The 22,083-nt window shown below is 42.7% G+C and overlaps 1 protein-coding gene across 3 annotated transcripts in view; it reads right to left on the reverse strand.

The window, feature by feature from the left end:
* Positions 1-12,471, reverse strand: part of ptprub (protein tyrosine phosphatase receptor type Ub) — a 267,362-nt gene extending 254,891 nt beyond the window's left edge. For all 3 annotated transcript variants that reach the window (XM_088999589.1, XM_088999588.1, XM_088999587.1), the window contains exon 1: positions 12,230-12,471. In XM_088999589.1, coding sequence (XP_088855715.1) covers positions 12,230-12,302 — 73 coding nt within the window. In that variant the 5' untranslated portion in view covers positions 12,303-12,471. The remainder of the gene's footprint in view (positions 1-12,229) is intronic.
* Between the last annotated feature and the right edge of the window lie 9,612 nt (positions 12,472-22,083).

Here is a 22,083-nt window from a genome sequence, read left to right on the forward strand (position 1 = left end):
ACATGGCAAAACAAAGGTCTAAAAAGCTATTTCTCAAATAACTGAGCAATCTCCCGAGCAAGGGCAGTGGAAAAAGGTTTGCGGGTCAGAGGCCCTAGTGAACAATGTTACTTGGTGTCGGAAAAACACAGCAGTTTGCCTCGCTGGATCTCAGACGGTACTTAACATCACTGTCATGAAGCTGGATGACCTGGGATTGTATTGTACCCATTTCTAAGCAACGTGATAAAAGCGCAATGAAGTGAGCATTAAGGCCACAACTTTTGGTGGTCAGGATTTGTTTGTCTGTCTCTGTCTCTCTCTGTCTCTCTGTGTCTCTCTCTGTCGCTCTCCGTCTATCCCTGTCTCTCTTTCTCTGTGTCTCTCTCTCTCTCTCACTCTCTCCCATCCCCCTCTCATCTGTAGCCTCATGTCGATGGCATACGAGCAGTACGGTAAGTATCATAGTTTGATTTTGTCAAAAGTAATTGAATAATACAGACTTTTATTGCAGTACTTGACACCGCAAAAGATTAATTACTTTGGCGTCTGGAATTTCTTACATTGGGTTTTTAGAAGGGAACATACAGTCCAAGTGAGGGTTTTGTGAAAAAAGAAACTCCAGAGTTCCCCTGAGTACTGCGTGTCAAAGTGAGACTGTTTGTGATGGGAGGTCACGTCAGATCAAAAAGCGCCCTTCTAGAGAAGGAAGACAATAGCAGTCCGGTGACAGGCTGTGTTTGAGAAATCAATAGGTGTTTTTTTTTTCTTCTGTCTCACTTTAACACCTGTGTCAGAACAAAGAAGCGAGTGACCCAGAGTTCCGGTACACATTTTTTTTCCCCCGCAATCAATTGATTCCACACCAAATTAGGTTTAGAAACAACCTAGCGAGAAATTACTATCTATATGGTTGATGTGTAAATCTATATTAACATTGAAATGGGGATCTGATGGAAGTCTTTTGCACGATAAAGAGAACAAAAACAAACAAACATACTACAGAGCCAATTTCCCAGACATTCAACTGATGAAACTGTGAACGACAGTGACATTGTTTACCTGAAAATAAGCATTGCCTATTTATTTATTGTTGGCCTTCCCATAAAAAAAAGACTAGAGCACAATTTGGTGTTGATGACATTGACTGTAAATTCAAACAATGCTCTAACAGGTGTGAAAATCACTGATGTGCTAGCAGCTGGCACCTGTGTTTGCCTCTCCAGCTGCCGCGACCTAGCCGTAACCCAGCTACAGCGGCGGCGACTTGTCATCGGCGTGGTGCGACGGCGCTACCGCGCAAGACGAATCGGTGGTGAACTGGGATGAGTCATTGCAAGTTACAGAGGGCATTTTATAAAAAAGTCCGTCTGATTTCACACTGTGAAGCTTTCTAACGCAGGTGTGTTTGAAATCACCAAATGAGACATTAGCCATTCTCTGTTATACTTTAATGCCTTTCAATTTCCACTCTAGTAATAAAGTTTATGGGAAAGTGTCCGTCTAATGAGGCTGAGATACATCAAAGTGATAAATGTTTGGGTTCATGGATGGGTCCCTCTGAAGAAATATTTTTACCCAGAGGGACTCGTCAAACCAGAAATACCACTTCCCCTGGAGATCTTTGTGACATCAAGACCAAAAAAAGCTATATACATCAAGCCACCATGGAAAAGCATGACCCGAAGAGAGTGTTTTGACTTTAGCAGGCATGTCAGCAGTTCCCATTTCACTGAGGCTCTCACTCGCAAACAACCGCTCGAGTCCAGAACACTGCGATCCGGCCCCTCGTCCTCACCTCTGACTCTTTTGACCTGGACACGCGTTAGTCATGTCACGACAGGCAGACGACGGCCTGAGGAATGTGGTTATAAAAGTGTCAACTCCAAGGACTGTAAAATACATGGCTAAATCTAAACCACCTTCTCTTCTTTGGGTTTGGATAAGGAATAGTGCCGGAAGCCTCGGTCTCACAAGGCCGACTTTTGGCGGTCTGCAGCTCGCCACCTGAGGGAGCTGGAAAAAGGGAACAGCCGGTCTGTTTTCTGTGTTGGATAATTACACATCTGTGGGCAAGAGAATGTGTCTTACATTCGCTCATTGTAAAAAATGAGCCATCTGTGTGTACAGTGACACATTTCCATGGCCGTCACTCAATTAAAGCATCAGCTTTTAAGTGATAATGAGTATAATAGTGCTGTCATTTTAAGCCGCACAGTTTGATGTTTTTGTCATTGGTGTACTGTAATCTAGACTGTCACTTTAGGCGATGAGATGCTAAGAACACATTTTAATACAAGAAGGATTTTTGTTTTGTTGGGGGAGCGGCTGGTTGTTAAGTCATAGGTTAACTACAAATGACTGATTGACAACCATCTTCGAAACATGACTCCCTTCAGCCCCCACAAAAAAGTCCCTGGGCTTTGTACATAAATGCGAAATGCTTATCCAGAAATGTACTTTTAATGCACGCTTTTGCTTTTAATGTTCTATTCAGGGCATAAATGGATTGAGACGTTTTTATAACTCTGAATACAAATTAAATTCCATTGAATTTGTGATATTGTGTGAAACAAATGAACACAGAATACAATGATTTGCGAACCATGTTCAACACATATTGGTACACTTACAAAGACCAAATATTTGATGTGCAAACTGATCAATGTGTTGTTTTAGTCAATTGTGATTAACTGCAACATGCTGTAACACCAAAAAAAAATGTTGCACGTATACGACAGTATATGATGATAAAGTCTCGAGCACCGGATGAGTGCATAATTCAGCTCCTTAAGTCAAACTCAACCTCCAAAGACATAAGGACATTCTGATCAAATACACGTAAAATTAATTTGCTGAAAGATCAATACCACATTTATAAGCTTGGCTGAGGAAGCTAAAGGGCCGCCGATTCTTTTTGCTGGAGTGAAGAGCAGGCTAGCCAAGTAAGCTCAACAACTCGTCAATCTGTCATTGTTGGCATCTCTTCCGGGGTTGCCGTAAGGCGTGATCCTCTGGAACGTCGGTGTCGGGGTTCAGTAACCCAAAGCCTTCATACTTATAGCTTGGATGTTTGGCCTCACAGGTAAGGATTTTTCATTGATGGGTTAGTCAGGACAAAACTGTAGGGCAAGTACTCTGATTCCCATCCGTAAAGGAAACAGGCAAAACAAATTAAAAAAACAAATCACCGTCCGTCTTGTGGAATGTGGAAAACAAAATAAGTTTGAAATACACCGGGCACATCTTTAGTAAAGCACGGCATACTCGAGGACATCATACTTGCCTCTCAGTCGCCAACAAGCACAATGTCATTCAATCAAAATCTAATTTTCAACGAATTTTATTCTAATTCAGAGCAGAATGAGAGGCAAGCGATTGTTAAGGAAAACTCGAGATGTCAAGACGCCCACAGTGATGAAGTGTGAATCTCCTGGAATTTGGCATCCCAAATTTCTTCAAGTCACGGGCAGGTTTTTGTCCACACACAATAGATCCGGCATGGAAGCAAAGGAGACAGGCTTCCGAGACAATGAGACCACTCATCAGTGCTCTGCTCTCTCACTCTCTCCCTCTCTTTCCTGCTCTCTCCCTCTCTCTCCCTTCGTCTCTCTCTCCCTCTCTCTCTTCTTCCGCTCCGCCTGTCGCTCCCTCTCCCCCCCTCTGTCGCTCTCGGTCGCTCTCTCTCCCTCTATCTCCCTTGGTCTCCCTCTTTCTCCCTCCATCTCTCTCTCTGTCCCTCTCACTCTCCCACTCTCTTTTGCAATTCTCCCTCTCTTCTTCTCTCTTCTTCCTCTTCCCCATCTCTCCCTCTCACCCCTCTCTGTCCTTCTCTCTCCGCCTCCTCCCCCCGCACCCCCATATCCTTCTCTCTCCCTCTCTCCCCCTCCTCACCCCCCTCTCTCGCTCACCCCACTTCTCCATCTTTATCCTCCCTTTTGCATCCCACCCTGCTTGTTGCAAAGTTTTCCATCTGCTCTTTGAATTAGTGCCCACAAAAATGGAAGCCAACCAACATTTTTTTTTTTACTCGGAGGAGATGATCTGACCCCACCACCCCTCACCCGTCTCTCCACAGATGGTGGTGTTCTTCCTGCAGGGAAAATTTCCACATTGTGGATTCGCTAACATTTTTTCCATTTTTACAAAATGTTTTTACTTTCCCCACACAAGAATGCTAATAAATCCACCCACTCTCTGTCAATTAGATGCCCATTATAGCGGACACATAATGGACTCTTGAGAACCTGAGTGTAACAGGTACAAATGGCTGCCGTGCTGTGATGAATAATGCAATTATCCCCACAGTGATTTAAAAAAAAAAATCAGTCCATTTCCAAAGTGTTTTCCTTTCGAGAGAAATTTTATTTCATGCTTACTCTAAATTGGTGCTCAAAAGTAGAGGCTGCACCATATCCTCGTTAATCACTTTAAGTGTCTTGCGTCTGCCTGCTTGCAGCATGGATCATCTATTTAAACCCATACACTAATGATTCCTTCATGCAGGGGGTCCAACATTGACCCCATAGATGCTGGTTTGGCTATGTTGGGTTCAGTACTGTGTATCGTGATTTAATGAGGCAGACGAGGCAGTGCTTTCCCTTTTATTTTCTGAAATAAACAAAAATAAATAAAACTGGAGAGACATACATAAAGTCCAACTGCAAATGAAACTGACTGAAAATGAATGCCACAAAAGTAGAAAAAAAGGTCTCAGGAGTGATGATCCAGAACAGAAAGTGGCTTGGTGACTCAAAACAAAATACAATCATAATTCAATCATTTGCATACATAAATGTATTTACTGAGCAGATACAGTAAAGTCTCGTTATATCGATATCGGTTATATCGATAGTACCGCTTATTACGATACTATTTTCATTTCCCTTGCACATTTCTAGTCTTTTTATGTATAATTAGTACCGTTTAGTACGATACCCGGTTATTACGATAATCCGGTTATTACGGTGCTCCTTTTCATCCCCCGCCGGCCATTTTTGTTGTTTATATCGATATATCCGTCGCGCCATTGGTCAACTTGGTCACGTGTCTTGTTACGTGAGCCGCCATCGGTCGCGCCATTGGTCGACTTGGTCACATGAGCCGCCATCGGTCGCGCTATTGGTCGACTTGGCCGTGTGACTTTGTCACGTGACTCGCCATCGGTCGCGCCATTGGTCAACTTGGTCACGTGTCTTGGTTACGTGTCACGCCATCAGCCGCGCCATTGGTCGACTTGGTCAGGTGACTTGGTTACGTGCCCAGCACCCGTGTAGCAAAGCCATTTTCATTTTCAGACGCTAGCTCGTGTGTAGCAGACGAGATTGAAGTGTTTGTGTTAAAAGGTAAAAATGGGAAGCAGAAGAAGATTGATGACTTTTTTTAATTGTATACATAATACAGTAAGATGTAAGCGTTGCAGTTTCCCTGTTGTGTTATGTACATGCCCACTGTACTGTATATGAATGCAATCGTTTTTTGCACCATCCTTGTGAAATGTGCGATGACATTCAAATTCTATTTCCATTTCCAAGAGATAAATCAACGTTTATTATTGTTGGTAAATTCGATTCTAGACACAATCTAAACCATCTCTTCAGAGACCTTTAGGTTAGGAAAGTTTAATACATGAATTGCAATCATCCCTCACGACTTGGCTGAACGTTGTGTCCATCTGGCACGATCAACGGGTGATTTGTTTTACCTTGTTTTATCCAATTGCATTATGCACTTATCGACTACAGTGAGACCTCGGTTTACGAACACCTTGCCTTACAAAATTTTCGGTTTACGAACATCAAATTTATGAAAATTAAACCTTGGAATACGCACTACTTTTCGCGATATACACCCACCACGGCTGGCGGAGAGATCTTCAGATCTGGTGGAGTGATCTTCGGATCTTCGGCGGAAGCACACGACCGAACAGCGCTCCAGCCGGCGCACCTTTCCACACTCCCTCCCTCTGAATTCACACGTCGATCGCCCCCGAGGAGCTTTTTGCAGATAATTTTACTATTATGGGACTGAAAAAAGAAGACACAAAACATAATCACCGTCGAGGAGAAGAAGGAGATCATTGAGAAACATGAACGAGGTGTGCGTTTGTGGCGTCACATGTGCACACCGCGGTTGTCATGTGAATCTCAGCCTGACACATCTCTCACGCTGTGTCTCACTTCACTGAGAGTAAGTTTCTACGTTCATTCATTTGCATTATCCTCACAAGGGTCATGCGGCGGGCCTATTCTAGCCATCTACAGGCACCCTCAACAAGTACCCATGAAAATGGCAGGTCACACAAAGACAGCCATACACACTTGGCGACAATTTGGAGTATTCAATCAACCTGACATGCATGTTCTTGGTATGAGGGAGGAAACGATCAGAGTAACCCAAAAAAAAAACAGCCCAGAGAGAATGTCCAAACTCCATTCAGCAAGGCGGAAAAAAAACGAACCTTCAACCGCTAACCACTGGAACACCCACATTTTATTTTGACACTTTGAAAAATAGTTGAATAATTGAAATGCTAATTTATTTCTATTTCCACGAGGAACATTTGATTTGAATTACGACGAAATCAATAGTCGATGAGCATCCAATAACGGACTGGCGTCAACTTCGGATATCTCTCTCTCTCTCTCTCTCTCTCTCTCTCTCTTTCTCTCTCACACACACACACACACACACACACACACACACACACACACACACACACACACACACCACACGGGACTTTAGTTGAGTCTGAGAAATAGTGTTTTATTTTAACTTATTCACTGCCAGACATGTGCAAAAATGTGTCCACTCTAGTGCCAGGGTTTTTGTCATTGTCACTTCAATTCCAAGACCCACAGAATATTTAGTTTTAGTACTACATAAACATTCGAAACAGTGTTATAAACCTTAGACCAGGGGTGTCCAAAGTCGGTCCTCAGGGGCCGCTGTCCTGCCTGTGTTCCAGCTCTCCCAGGAGCAACGCACCTGATTCAAATCATCAGGACCGTTTTGATGCTGCTTCAGAGCTGGCTGATGAGCTCATCATCTGAATCAGGTGTGTTGCTGCCCAGTCAGATGGAAAACAGGCAGGGCAGTAGCCCTCCAGGCCTGGAGCTGGACATGTCTGCCTTAGACTCTTCTTTCATCAGAAAAAAAGAGTTAATTGCTAAATTAGAATGGTCTGGAGTTATATGAGCTTGTCATGAAGGTGGTTGTCCAAAATACAATGCAATGCATACATATTGGTTTATACAGTGCTTTAATAACAGCTGAAGCTGGAACAAAAGCGCTAACATGGAAAAAAGGGGAAATGCTGCCCCTTGTTGAAAAGAAAAAACACTGCCAGAGGCCAGCGCTTTATCGGCACTCAAGAATTCTCGATAGCTCACTATCTTTTCACTCCCATATAAATAACATAACTCGGTCTGCATATTTCCACCTCCGTAATATCAATCGTCTCCATCCCTCTCTCACCCCTCACTACGCTGCTATCCTTATCCACAGTCTCGTCACCTCCCGCATCGATTATTGTAACTTCTCTTTGTGTCAATCAGAAATTTCTCCATAAATTCCAACGAGTCCAAAATTCTTCAGCCCGGATCATCACTAAAACCCCCTCCTTTCACCACATCACCCCTGTCCTCCAGCAGTTTCAATGGCTCCCTGTTAAACATCGTATCAAATTCAAAATACTTCTGTTTACATTCAAAGCCATCCGTAACCTTGCCCCTCCCTATCTGTCTGACCTGATTCAAATCTCCGTTCCCTCTCGGTCCCTCAGATCCTCATCCTCCCTTCACCTCTATGTGCCCCTTGCCCGTCTCACCATGATGGGATGCAGAGCTTTCAGCCGCTCTGCTCCCAAACTCTGGAATTCACTTCCACCCAACATCCGTAATATTGACTCCCTCCCTATTTTCAAATCCCACCTTAAAACCCATCTGTTTAAAATTGCATTTATGGTCTAGTTCAGGGGTGCTCACACTTTTTCAACATACGAGCTACTTACAAAAACTACCAAGTCAAAATGATCTACCCACGACAAAAATGCGAAACATAATTATTTTCAAATGCTTTAAGGATTCTTTGCATGTACAAATGTAACGGAGTTGTGCGCTTAGATTATTAAATTATGAAGGAAGTGACGCAACGGCGCACAGTGTGGCACTATGTCCCGCCCATAGTTTCCAGAACAATCTCGAGGAGATTCAGGGTGAGTCGCAATTTTCTGTTGGTCTTGATTAACGCGGATTTTCATGACAATATCTTATTTTGTTTCCCCTTTTGTACTGTCTAGTGTTATCTAATTAGTTCCCTTATTCATTTCGAGTCCAGATTACTTTTTGTGTCATTATTTACTTTACGTTTTGTCGAGTGGAACTTTGGAGCACATGTGCTTTTCTATTGCGCAGTTAATCACAAGACGAAACCCATGCGACTTCACCCATCCCTTCTGCCATACTGTGTTGCAGGTAATAATTGTTTCATTTCGTTTTTATTGAACAATATTTAGTTTCTTGTGTCATGTTTCATTTGCCCGTGAGTGTCCGTGGCGGGTTGAACTGTGCGCCAGCCATTACAAGCGCACCGCGTGTTCTGCCGAGTCTGCGCCCATGATGCATTCAGGGACATCTTGTAAATAACAGTGAACTTGTGTTGTATTCTCTTTTTCTGTAAATAACCACTATACGATCACACGTTGTTAATTCTGTTTTGTTATCTACAATGTTTTGCATTTGAGAACAATCTCGAGGAGATTCAGGTTAATCACAAGACGAAACCCATGCGACTTCACCCATCCCTTCTGCCATACTGTGTTGCAGAAATAAAAGAAATAAAAAGACACATCCACGCGTCTCGTCTTCATTAATACGGCAGCATCGTGGAGATGAAGACAGTCACTGTTGTGACACCCGTCACATTGGTGCCGTGACCCGGATCACAAGTGACTCTCCACTTCGGACCGGGACCGCGATGCTGCACAATGAAGACGCTGTGCAGTCCCATCACTCGGTGGACGGTGTGTCGACCCCCGTTTTGGAAATACATGTAGAGTGCTAATTGTCTGACCTGCTGTTTTGCAATTAGTGTGTTTTTTTTTCCATGTACGTGTTTTGTGTGTTAAGTCTAAGAATGAGCTCCTGACAAGTAACAAGTAGCACACCTTTGAATGAGTGTGTTGGTAGAGGTAGAGGCTTCCCAACCGTGTTACAGTGGTGTAGTGCAATCCAGAGTGGTGTAGTTTGTACAGAGGGGAATGAGCAGGTTCAAGCTGAGGCCACTTATGTTAGTGGGGATCCTGTGTTACTCGTGTTTCATTTGCCCGTGAGTGTCCGTGGCGGGTAGAACTGTGCGCCAGCCATTACAAGCGCACCGCGTGTTCTGCCGAGTCTCCGCCCATGATGCGTTCAGGGACATCTTGTAAATAACAGTGAACTTGTGTTGTATTCTCTTTTTCTGTATATAACCACTATACGATCACACGTTGTTAATTCTGTTTTGTTATCTCCAATGTTTTGCATTTGAGAACAATCTCGAGGAGATTCAGGTTAATCACAAGACGAAACCCATGCGACTTCACCCATCCCTTCTGCCATACTGTGTTGCAGAAATAAAAGAAATAAAAAGACACATACTTATGTTAGTGTGAATGTCATATTTTCAATTCTGAATTTGTGAATGGCAGTGAATATGTGAAGAACATATTTTTCCACTTATCAATGTGACTATAATTATTCAGGCATAGCAAAGGGGTGTAATCTTTCAAAGGCACTTGATCATTTATCTTCCACCACGCTGACAGGTGTGACCGAGTCCAGCAAGCAGGAGTTATGGAAAACATGGATTTGATCGAGTGGAAAAAAAGGCAAACAGTCCCCAATGGAGTCCCGACTCAAAGATGAGTCAGCATCCAAGGTGAAGGTGTGGTCCTCATGTAACATCAAGTTAATCAAATGAGACACCCACCTGGGTGTGGGAGTCAAGGTTGCACTCACACACATTGATTACACCCCATCTAGGATATGGAAGCCAATAGGAGATGCATGGGGGGTGGGGGGCTACGGGGACCTGAAGTTAAGAGAGCGGTTGGGAGAGGCCATGTAGCTTGCAGCTAATGGGGTGGTAAAAGTGCAGGCGGCAAGATTGCAACACACCAGTAAAACAAAAACAATAACAATTATGTCATGCACATTTTGGGTAGAGCCTCTATTCCACTGAGGGGCGAACAACTGTGACTATTGGCGCGTTCACTTCAATGTTCGCAGGGATCGTTCAAGGTCAAAAATGTTCAGGGTTTAATTCCCCAGAGCTGCTGTTGTCCTTAAATAGAGCCCTGTCAGAATGGAGATTGGGCAATGATTAGACAATCTCACGTGTTAATTATTTTAGTGTTACTCTGCTTCATCTCTACAAGGGTGTATTTTTTCCTTGTTAATTTCATGAATAGTTCTTGTTTGACCAATTTTGAGAAAAAAAAAATCAAAAGTTCCACTGGATCTTACACAAACTGAAATCAGTGCAGCCTTTTAAAAAGACGTCTCCTTTTTATAAGACATTCAAAATAGTTCTGAAATATCCCAATAAGTATCTGTCTTCTGGCAATCAATATATATATAAATGTATATATATATATATATATATATATATATATATATATATATATATATATATATATACAGTAAAGTCTCGTTATATCGATATCGGATATATCGATAGTCCCGGTTATATCGATACTATTTCTATGCACGCACGGAGAAAATTACATGCAAACAGGGTCGGATATATCGATAGTCCCGGTTATATCGATATTTTTTCGGACTCCCTTGAATATCGATATAACGAGACTTTACTGTATATACATATATACATACATACATACATACATACATACATACATACATACATACATACATACATATATATATATATATACACGTATATACCTATTTATATATCCCTAATGTCCAGACATGGCGGCGCCGGACACAGCTATGATAGGTCCCTACTCTCAGGTTGGGGGGAGCAGAGGACCACTCCCTGTGGCCACACTGATTGTTCCTACATTCCTGTAGCTGTGTCCGGCACAGACAAGAAATTGCGTCGTCACCCCCCCCCCCTCCACACACACACACACCATTGAAAACCACCATATGGTGACCCAAGCTTACAGCATTTTCCTCAGACAATCTTCGACCCAATTAAAAAAACGACCCAATTTGGTAGCTATCCCGAAGCTTATGAAACCCAAACTCAATCACCCTTAGACAACACCAACCACACCTGACCACCAGGTGAATATGTAAACACACGAGGTTACAATATTTCTTTAACTTGAATTGAAATGTCCTAAAATAGCACACAAAGTGCAGTACTGTATTTACTGTGACAACAGCACGACTGAATGCGGCAGAATGTGGGCATGCTTATGTGTAACGCACTCTCAAAACAGATACGTATAACTATGAAAATACAGTCGTGCCTGATTTGATTGAAAGAGTCTTGTAAAAATGGCACATATCTGATTCTTTGCCCACAATCATTCAATAAGTGGTTTTCTACGATGTTGATGCTAATGTTTTCCCCTTCTCAGGGAAATATAAGTACAATAACAAATAGCCTGGGCAACATTTTCAAATTTCCCTGGCTTGGACACTGAGTTCTAAACAACATCTTATAAAGCAGAACACGAGATTTAACAGGGATAACACATTTCCATTGGTAATAAAAATGAGCAACAGCACCTAATAAAGCAACAATAGCGATAACTGCTGATTTTAGTCTTTAAATAGCGCTCAGCGTAGACTAACGGTTTCCCAGACATTACCGGTGAAATGAAACGTTGATATATTATCGTCCAGTGAATTAGAAACAAACACCTTGTAAGCCGAACGGTGATACACAGCAAAAGATGCTTTGTTTAGGGAAACTGAAGCTTCGACCAGACAGTTTTCACTGTATAACCGTCAACGTCATGACGAAAAGTTCTTTATAACTTTTAGAAAGTCAGTGGGGATTTTTCCCCAGATGTCTATGTTTAAAGCTCGAACGATTCGAACGGTTCAAACGGTCCCAATAAGTCGTAGGCGAAGGCGTTAGGCGACACACCGACGCTTGCGAGCACTGGGGCACAAAGTTGGCGTTGGGTGGCATACTGACCGAACTCGCTTCTCTTTTGCCCTTAGTGGAGTTTCATCGCCACGAAGTTTTCAGCAACATCGAGAACACGGAGACAAACATCGGCTCTTACCTGTCGGCCCCTCCATGCCATCAGCGTAGATCTGAACGGTGAGAAGCAACAAAAAGGCGCAGGTGTTCATCATTAAGCAGTTTCTTTAGTCCACTTGCAATTGCGCCAAAGAAATCGTTTTCAATTCGATCCGTGACATTAACCCGGGGAAGAAGTTTTTGGAGAGTTGGAGCTCATCTATTCATTCCTCCTCACTGGTTGACAGATATACAGACGCGCAGTTTCGGAGAACACGCCGCGAGACGGCCCACTGCAAACTGACGTCAGGGTAAATAGTTGAGGGGAGAGATTTTCCTTCTCAAAAGCCCAGAACTTTGGAGCACATGTGCTTTTCTATTGCGCAGTTAATCACAAGACGAAACCCATGCGACTTCACCCATCCCTTCTGCCATACTGTGTTGCAGGTAATAATTGTTTCATTTCGTTTTTATTGAACAATATTTAGTTTCTTGTGTCATGTTTCATTTGCCCGTGAGTGTCCGTGGCGGGTTGAACTGTGCGCCAGCCATTACAAGCGCACCGCGTGTTCTGCCGAGTCTGCGCCCATGATGCATTCAGGGACATCTTGTAAATAACAGTGAACTTGTGTTGTATTCTCTTTTTCTGTAAATAACCACTATACGATCACACGTTGTTAATTCTGTTTTGTTATCTACAATGTTTTGCATTTGAGAACAATCTCGAGGAGATTCAGGTTAATCACAAGACGAAACCCATGCGACTTCACCCATCCCTTCTGCCATACTGTGTTGCAGAAATAAAAGAAATAAAAAGACACATCCACGCGTCTCGTCTTCATTAATACGGCAGCATCGTGGAGATGAAGACAGTCACTGTTGTGACACCCGTCACATTGGTGCCGTGACCCGGATCACAAGTGACTCTCCACTTCGGACCGGGACCGCGATGCTGCACAATGAAGACGCTGTGCAGTCCCATCACTCGGTGGACGGTGTGTCGACCCCCGTTTTGGAAATACATGTAGAGTGCTAATTGTCTGACCTGCTGTTTTGCAATTAGTGTGTTTTTTTTTCCATGTACGTGTTTTGTGTGTTAAGTCTAAGAATGAGCTCCTGACAAGTAACAAGTAGCACACCTTTGAATGAGTGTGTTGGTAGAGGTAGAGGCTTCCCAACCGTGTTACAGTGGTGTAGTGCAATCCAGAGTGGTGTAGTTTGTACAGAGGGGAATGAGCAGGTTCAAGCTGAGGCCACTTATGTTAGTGGGGATCCTGTGTTAGTAGAGTTCCTTACCAGACCCAGTGCAGTGCATCTACGACGAGCGCACAGACCACTGATACACCAGCAACAGATACCTTTCTCCAGTCTGTCACAGTTATGTAGTGTTATGCAGGGTGATGTAGTTTGTACAGAGGGGAATGGGCAGGTGCGAGCTGAGGCCACTTATGTTAGTGGGGACAGAGTTCCTTCCCAGACGCAGTGCAGTGCATCTCCGACGAGCGCACAGACCCTGACACACCGGCGACAGATCCCTTACTCCAGTCACCTGACGTAGTTGGTCAGATGAGTGACATAATTAGACAGCATTCTTGTACATCCTTGCCCGATAACCTTGTCTATTTTGCATGTTGGTCTTTCTGTTGTCTTCCGTGTGTATGTTGCCTCACTTCTGCATAATTTAAGGGGGGTGTATGTAACGGAGTTGTGCGCTTAGATTATTAAATTATGAAGGAAGTGACGCAACGGCGCACAGTGTGGCACTATGTCCCGCCCATAGTTTCCAGAACAATCTCGAGGAGATTCAGGGTGAGTCGCAATTTTCTGTTGGTCTTGATTAACGCGCATTTTCATGACAAATATTATTTTGTTTCCCCTTTTGTACTGTCTAGTGTTATCTAATTAGTTCCCTTATTCATTTCGAGTCCAGATTACTTTTTGTGTCATTATTTACTTTACGTTTTGTCGAGTGGAACTTTGGAGCACATGTGCTTTTCTATTGCGCAGTTAATCACAAGACGAAACCCATGCGACTTCACCCATCCCTTCTGCCATACTGTGTTGCAGGTAATAATTGTTTCATTTCGTTTTTATTGAACAATATTTAGTTTCTTGTGTCGTGTTTCATTTGCCCGTGAGTGTCCGTGGCGGGTAGAACTGTGCGCCAGCCATTACAAGCGCACCGCGTGTTCTGCCGAGTCTCCGCCCATGATGCGTTCAGGGACATCTTGTAAATAACAGTGAACTTGTGTTGTATTCTCTTTTTCTGTATATAACCACTATACGATCACACGTTGTTAATTCTGTTTTGTTATCTCCAATGTTTTGCATTTGAGAACAATCTCGAGGAGATTCAGGTTAATCACAAGACGAAACCCATGCGACTTCACCCATCCCTTCTGCCATACTGTGTTGCAGAAATAAAAGAAATAAAAAGACACATCCACACGTCTCGTCTTCATTAATACGGCAGCATCGTGGAGATGAAGACAGTCACTGTTGTGACACCCGTCACACAATGTATGTTGATGTACCTTGCATAACTGAATAAGCCAATATTGAACAACACACATAAAAACTACATATACATAACATAATAAATAACTATTAACATTTTTTTGTAATTACCTGAGTTTACTTTAATGACTTGCACTGAATTGGATCAGCCAGGGATGCATAGTCCGGACAGTAGATGCTGACAGCCAGCCTTAAGCACATTTCCAAATGTTCATCATTCATGGCGGAACGGTATTTGGACTTAATGATCATGTAGGAAAAGGCTGACTCACATAAATAAGTGGAGCCGAATAATGCAGTCAAGGAGGTAGCACATTTCCTCAAGTTGGGGTACTTTTCCTGTGTGAGTAAGTTACAGAACTGTCCAAGTCTCTGAACAAGGAGTCAGCTGCTTCAACGAATGCTTCTTTTACCATCTTGGAAGGACTTATTGTTTTTAACGATGGCGTGACTCACCCGGAAAGATGCTTCGGTGGCGACTTTCACTTTTGAAGTATGTTGAGTGAAAAATGACTGCTGTCCGGACAACTGGGATTTTAGTTCGTCCACCGTTCTCTTTCTCAGCTGGCTTTTCGGCATGAAGTCAATGTCGTATTTTCCATGAACAGTCCGAAAATGGCGCACTACATTTTCCCATTCCGTATGAAAGTAATATGTTTTGCCCCCTCACTTGCTCCCATTTTCTCACTCATTTTGATCACCATATGTTTTAGCAAGGGCTTAAAATCTGAGGTAATTCGCTGACTAGCTTGTAAATTTTGCTGCGTTTAGCGCCGTTGTTTACGCATGCACGGCGACCTAAAGGTAAAAATTCCGTTGTCATCTGAATGGTTGCCCTGTATGTCAATCAAGTGACGGGACGTTTGATAGGCTGACAAATGTTTTTTTACTGTCACGCTGCGATCGACCAGTACTACCTCCGCGATCGACCAGTAGATCGCGATCGACGTAATGAGCACCCCTGGTCTAGTTCAACCAGCTATTTTATTATTTATCATTTTACTTGGTTGGTTGGTTGGTTTTATTGTTGTGTGCTTTGTTTTTATTGTAAAGTGTCCTTGGGTGTTCTGAAAGGCGCTTGAAATTAAATGTACTGGTATTATTATTATTATTATCAAGCATCAATTTTCTGTACCGCTTATTCCTCATTAGGGTCGCGGGGGTGCTGGAGCCAATCCCAGCTGTCTTCGGGCACGAGGCGGGGGACACCCTGAATTGGTTGCGAGCCAATCGCAGGGCACACAAGGACAAACAACAGTCACTCTCACACTCACACCGAGGGACAATTTGGAGTCTTCAATCTGCCTGCCATGCATGTTTTTGGAATGTGGGAGAAAACCGGAGGAACCGGAGAAAACCCACGCGGACCCGGGTAGAACATGCAAACTCCACACAGGGAGGCCGGAGCGGGACGTGAATGGCAGTGAATATGTGAAGAACATATTTTTCCACTTATCAATGTGACTATAATTATTCAGGCATAGCAAAGGGGTGTAATCTTTCAAAGGCACTTGATCATTTATCTTCCACCACGCTGACAGGTGTGACCGAGTCCAGCAAGCAGGAGTTATGGAAAACATGGATTTGATCGAGTGGAAAAAAAGGCAAACAGTCCCCAATGGAGTCCCGACTCAAAGATGAGTCAGCATCCAAGGTGAAGGTGTGGTCCTCATGTAACATCAAGTTAATCAAATGAGACACCCACCTGGGTGTGGGAGTCAAGGTTGCACTCACACACATTGATTACACCCCATCTAGGATATGGAAGCCAATAGGAGATGCATGGGGGGTGGGGGGCTACGGGGACCTGAAGTTAAGAGAGCGGTTGGGAGAGGCCATGTAGCTTGCAGCTAATGGGGTGGTAAAAGTGCAGGCGGCAAGATTGCAACACACCAGTAAAACAAAAACAATAACAATTATGTCATGCACATTTTGGGTAGAGCCTCTATTCCACTGAGGGGCGAACAACTGTGACTATTGGCGCGTTCACTTCAATGTTCGCAGGGATCGTTCAAGGTCAAAAATGTTCAGGGTTTAATTCCCCAGAGCTGCTGTTGTCCTTAAATAGAGCCCTGTCAGAATGGAGATTGGGCAATGATTAGACAATCTCACGTGTTAATTATTTTAGTGTTACTCTGCTTCATCTCTACAAGGGTGTATTTTTTCCTTGTTAATTTCATGAATAGTTCTTGTTTGACCAATTTTGAGAAAAAAAAATCAAAAGTTCCACTGGATCTTACACAAACTGAAATCAGTGCAGCCTTTTAAAAAGACGTCTCCTTTTTATAAGACATTCAAAATAGTTCTGAAATATCCCAATAAGTATCTGTCTTCTGGCAATCAATATATATATATACAGTAAAGTCTCGTTATATCGATATCGGATATATCGATAGTCCCGGTTATATCGATACTATTTCTATGCACGCACGGAGAAAATTACATGCAAACAGGGTCGGATATATCGATAGTCCCGGTTATATCGATATTTTTTCGGACTCCCTTGAATATCGATATAACGAGACTTTACTGTATATACATATATACATACATACATACATACATACATACATACATACATACATACATACATACATACATATATATATATATATATACACGTATATACCTATTTATATATCCCTAATGTCCAGACATGGCGGCGCCGGACACAGCTATGATAGGTCCCTACTCTCAGGTTGGGGGGAGCAGAGGACCACTCCCTGTGGCCACACTGATTGTTCCTACATTCCTGTAGCTGTGTCCGGCACAGACAAGAAATTGCGTCGTCACCCCCCCCCCCCTCCACACACACACACACCATTGAAAACCACCATATGGTGACCCAAGCTTACAGCATTTTCCTCAGACAATCTTCGACCCAATTAAAAAAACGACCCAATTTGGTAGCTATCCCGAAGCTTATGAAACCCAAACTCAATCACCCTTAGACAACACCAACCACACCTGACCACCAGGTGAATATGTAAACACACGAGGTTACAATATTTCTTTAACTTGAATTGAAATGTCCTAAAATAGCACACAAAGTGCAGTACTGTATTTACTGTGACAACAGCACGACTGAATGCGGCAGAATGTGGGCATGCTTATGTGTAACGCACTCTCAAAACAGATACGTATAACTATGAAAATACAGTCGTGCCTGATTTGATTGAAAGAGTCTTGTAAAAATGGCACATATCTGATTCTTTGCCCACAATCATTCAATAAGTGGTTTTCTACGATGTTGATGCTAATGTTTTCCCCTTCTCAGGGAAATATAAGTACAATAACAAATAGCCTGGGCAACATTTTCAAATTTCCCTGGCTTGGACACTGAGTTCTAAACAACATCTTATAAAGCAGAACACGAGATTTAACAGGGATAACACATTTCCATTGGTAATAAAAATGAGCAACAGCACCTAATAAAGCAACAATAGCGATAACTGCTGATTTTAGTCTTTAAATAGCGCTCAGCGTAGACTAACGGTTTCCCAGACATTACCGGTGAAATGAAACGTTGATATATTATCGTCCAGTGAATTAGAAACAAACACCTTGTAAGCCGAACGGTGATACACAGCAAAAGATGCTTTGTTTAGGGAAACTGAAGCTTCGACCAGACAGTTTTCACTGTATAACCGTCAACGTCATGACGAAAAGTTCTTTATAACTTTTAGAAAGTCAGTGGGGATTTTTCCCCAGATGTCTATGTTTAAAGCTCGAACGATTCGAACGGTTCAAACGGTCCCAATAAGTCGTAGGCGAAGGCGTTAGGCGACACACCGACGCTTGCGAGCACTGGGGCACAAAGTTGGCGTTGGGTGGCATACTGACCGAACTCGCTTCTCTTTTGCCCTTAGTGGAGTTTCATCGCCACGAACAAAGTTTTCAGCAACATCGAGAACACGGAGACAAACATCGGCTCTTACCTGTCGGCCCCTCCATGCCATCAGCGTAGATCTGAACGGTGAGAAGCAACAAAAAGGCGCAGGTGTTCATCATTAAGCAGTTTCTTTAGTCCACTTGCAATTGCGCCAAAGAAATCGTTTTCAATTCGATCCGTGACATTAACCCGGGGAAGAAGTTTTTGGAGAGTTGGAGCTCATCTATTCATTCCTCCTCACTGGTTGACAGATATACAGACGCGCAGTTTCGGAGAACACGCCGCGAGACGGCCCACTGCAAACTGACGTCAGGGTAAATAGTTGAGGGGAGAGATTTTCCTTCTCAAAAGCCCAGATTTCCCTTTCCCTCGCCCACAGAGATGGGAGTCGGTCGCCACCAAGTGGCCAAGACTAGCAAAAAAACAACAACAACAACAACAACCTCACCCGCTTCTTACTTGATGTGTTAATATTTGAGTCGTGGAGAAGTGTTCACGCCGTTCGCATTCAGAAAGAGCGATTGAGTTATTTGAAATAGCCAATGGTTAAGCTTGAAGTTTTACTGAGTCACACAGAACACAGTACACACAGAAAACAAGACAATATATGTGAAAACGAATGAAAGTGTTATTTTCATCGAGAAAAAGGTTTCTTCAGCCGTCATCTCTACTTCTTTGAAGGCGTCGGACGTTTCACTCCTGATCCGAAGAGCTTCGTCTAAAGTTGTGCTGGAAACCCTGGCCCTATATCCCCAATGGACAGAGTGTTCTGATAGGTCTCTGTGCCCATCCCCTGCTGATAGGTCCCTGTGCCGATCCACTGCTCTGATAGGTCCCTGTGCTGGACCCCTGCCCTCACAGTTCCCTGCTCTAAGCTTGGGGGAGCAGTGGACCACTTCCAGAAGTCAATCTGATTACCCTATTGTCCTGACCCTAGCACTGGTTTCACCTCATGAGCATGACTTGAGCCTACGTAGTATCGGCCTAAAAAGTCTGATAACTCGTTCGTCCTATTATAAAACTATTGTCACTTAGAACCACTATTGTCCTATTAGAACCTCTATTTAGACACCGCTCTTCGGATGAGGAGCGAAATGTCTGGCACCTTCAAAGAAAGTACAGATGACGACTGAAGAAACCTCTTTCTCGATGGACCACTCCGCTCCGACTGAGAACCTACGCAGACGTGTCATTGTCATGTAAATTTGATTAACAACGATAAAGACGCTTGTAATAAAAAAAAAAGATCCGGCTATTTTTTATGCCGTCATTGGTTACTAATTGTAAATGTCATCCGTGTTGCAAAAGTCATGCTTGAAGTCGTTTCCACAAAATGTTCATGATTTACAATTTCAGGCCAAACATGTCCGATACAATTGTAGTGTAAACAAAAACATTTCTAAACTTGCAGGGGCCCGGAGGGACGGGGGGGAGACAGAGTTATGAATGGTAACGACGAACTGCGGCGAATACAGAACTTGATAAACCCCACTGACAGAAGAAACGATAGGAGCCCACTGAAATAAACTTCTTGCATCATGGTTTAGACAAAAAAAAACACAGAATGGTAAAAGCATACAGACAAACAGCTTTTTGCAACCATGTGAGTATAGAACCATTACATCTGAGCTCTTATGATGGTATAATGGCATAAATGATGACGCCATGCATGCAGCAGCTCAGAAATATGTAACACCAGCCATTCTGCTGTCTTATATATGCTGCATCCACTTGAATTCAAATCTACATCTCATCAATTTAGCCTAACAATTTGAGGCTCCCTCCAATGGTATGAACAGAAAATACAGCTTGAGAAGACCCATGAGTGTTTTTAAAAGAATCGAGAAAAAAAAATGGAAATTTACAAAGCAAAGAGGGGTTTGCAATTGTGAAACAATAAGGACAATAATTTAACTGGAATCTTCAGAAATTATGAGCCACGTTCGGCCAAATAACGGTAAACATTTTGGCGTTAAACGTGTGAAAAATACAACTTGAGATTAGTTTTTCTCTTAAAAGCTATGATTACCTTTTGAATAATAACAGCACCTAGTAATTACAACACTTGTGTCAGTGAAATCTATTTTCAAAATTCAATTCAGAGACGTTTAATGTTACCATTATTAACTCATTCACTGCCAGACACGTGTCCAGGGTCTTTGTCATTTTTTCTGAAATTCCAGGACTCACAGAATATTGCGTTTTATTACTATATAAACATTCAACGCAGCATAAGAAACATTAGATTTTCTTCTTCCATGAGGAAAAAAAAGAGTTAATTCCTAACTTATATGTGTCTGGAGTAATATGAGGTAAAAGTGGAGGCGGCTGTACAAAAGGCAAATGCTGCCAGAGAGAGCGACAAAGCTTCATGTAAGGAATTAATCAGCCTGTGGACACAGGCTGATTAATTCCCTACAGGAGCTTTGTCGCCATTTTCTGCCTCTTTTTGTGCTACATTTCCCACCCCCAGATACCTCAAAATGGCATGGAATAAATTCTTTAATCGATTGCAAGCATGTATGCTTTCCTCTTCATATTCATAATTGGACGAGTAACAAGAAAGCATATTCTCCGAATCTGAAGCCATTGTTTTGATTCTCGAGCAATGCACGACGTCTTGACGTGATGTCACGAACTGGGGGCGGGACTTTCTGAAACTGGCCACTTCCCGGTTAATTTTTTTTGCAGATTTTGGACACTTTAAGTCATTTTTATTGCTGTTTTGCATTTGACTAAAAATATCATAATGCGTCTTTTGGGTATTTTAGATGCTATAAAACGTTTTTCTGATGTCAGTTAAGAAACAAAAAAGTGACGTCAGTTGTCCTTTAAAATGTATGGTATAATTAGCTAATTTAACAGGTTATACATGAAAATAATTCACACACGGCAGCACACTTGTCGAGTGTACCAGTCTCACAACCAAAGAAAGATTGCCTCTAACTCACTTGTGACCTGAGTGAGGACAAGTAGTATAGAAAATGAATAGATGGGTCACGGTGGATGAATTTTGTACCAGACTGACAGGTAAATATGTTTTCAGCTCATAGCATAATTCTCCATAAATTACATCGACTGTCATCAAGTGTGTGGCAAATTTGCATTTGAAGTAGTTTCTTTGTTCCGCACTTGGTCATGTTTATTGGAGGATGTGCGACAGAAATAACATTTGTGCGTTTCTGCTGAGCAAAATGTAAATAAACACGAGGGAAAAGATAAATGTTTTACATTTGTACGCCGCTCTCATCGGAAGTGCAGACTAATAAAGAGTCCCCACAGAAATTTCTACTGCGTGCGATGGATCTTCGTCAAAGGATTCTTTCTGCATCTCAAGAGGCTGAATCAGGGGTGAAGTATGATCCCACGTTGGTCCAGAGTTTATTCCTGCACACAGTTCTGACGGGGTTACAGAGTGACAATGTAAAGAGTGACATGCAACCTTTCCTCCTGCTAACCACCACATCAGATGAAGTACTGTTAGAAAA

This window comes from Hippocampus bargibanti, linkage group LG06, assembly GCF_051943395.1.
Source record: "Hippocampus bargibanti isolate YZ-2025 linkage group LG06, ASM5194339v1, whole genome shotgun sequence".
Lineage (NCBI taxonomy): Eukaryota > Metazoa > Chordata > Actinopteri > Syngnathiformes > Syngnathidae > Hippocampus > Hippocampus bargibanti.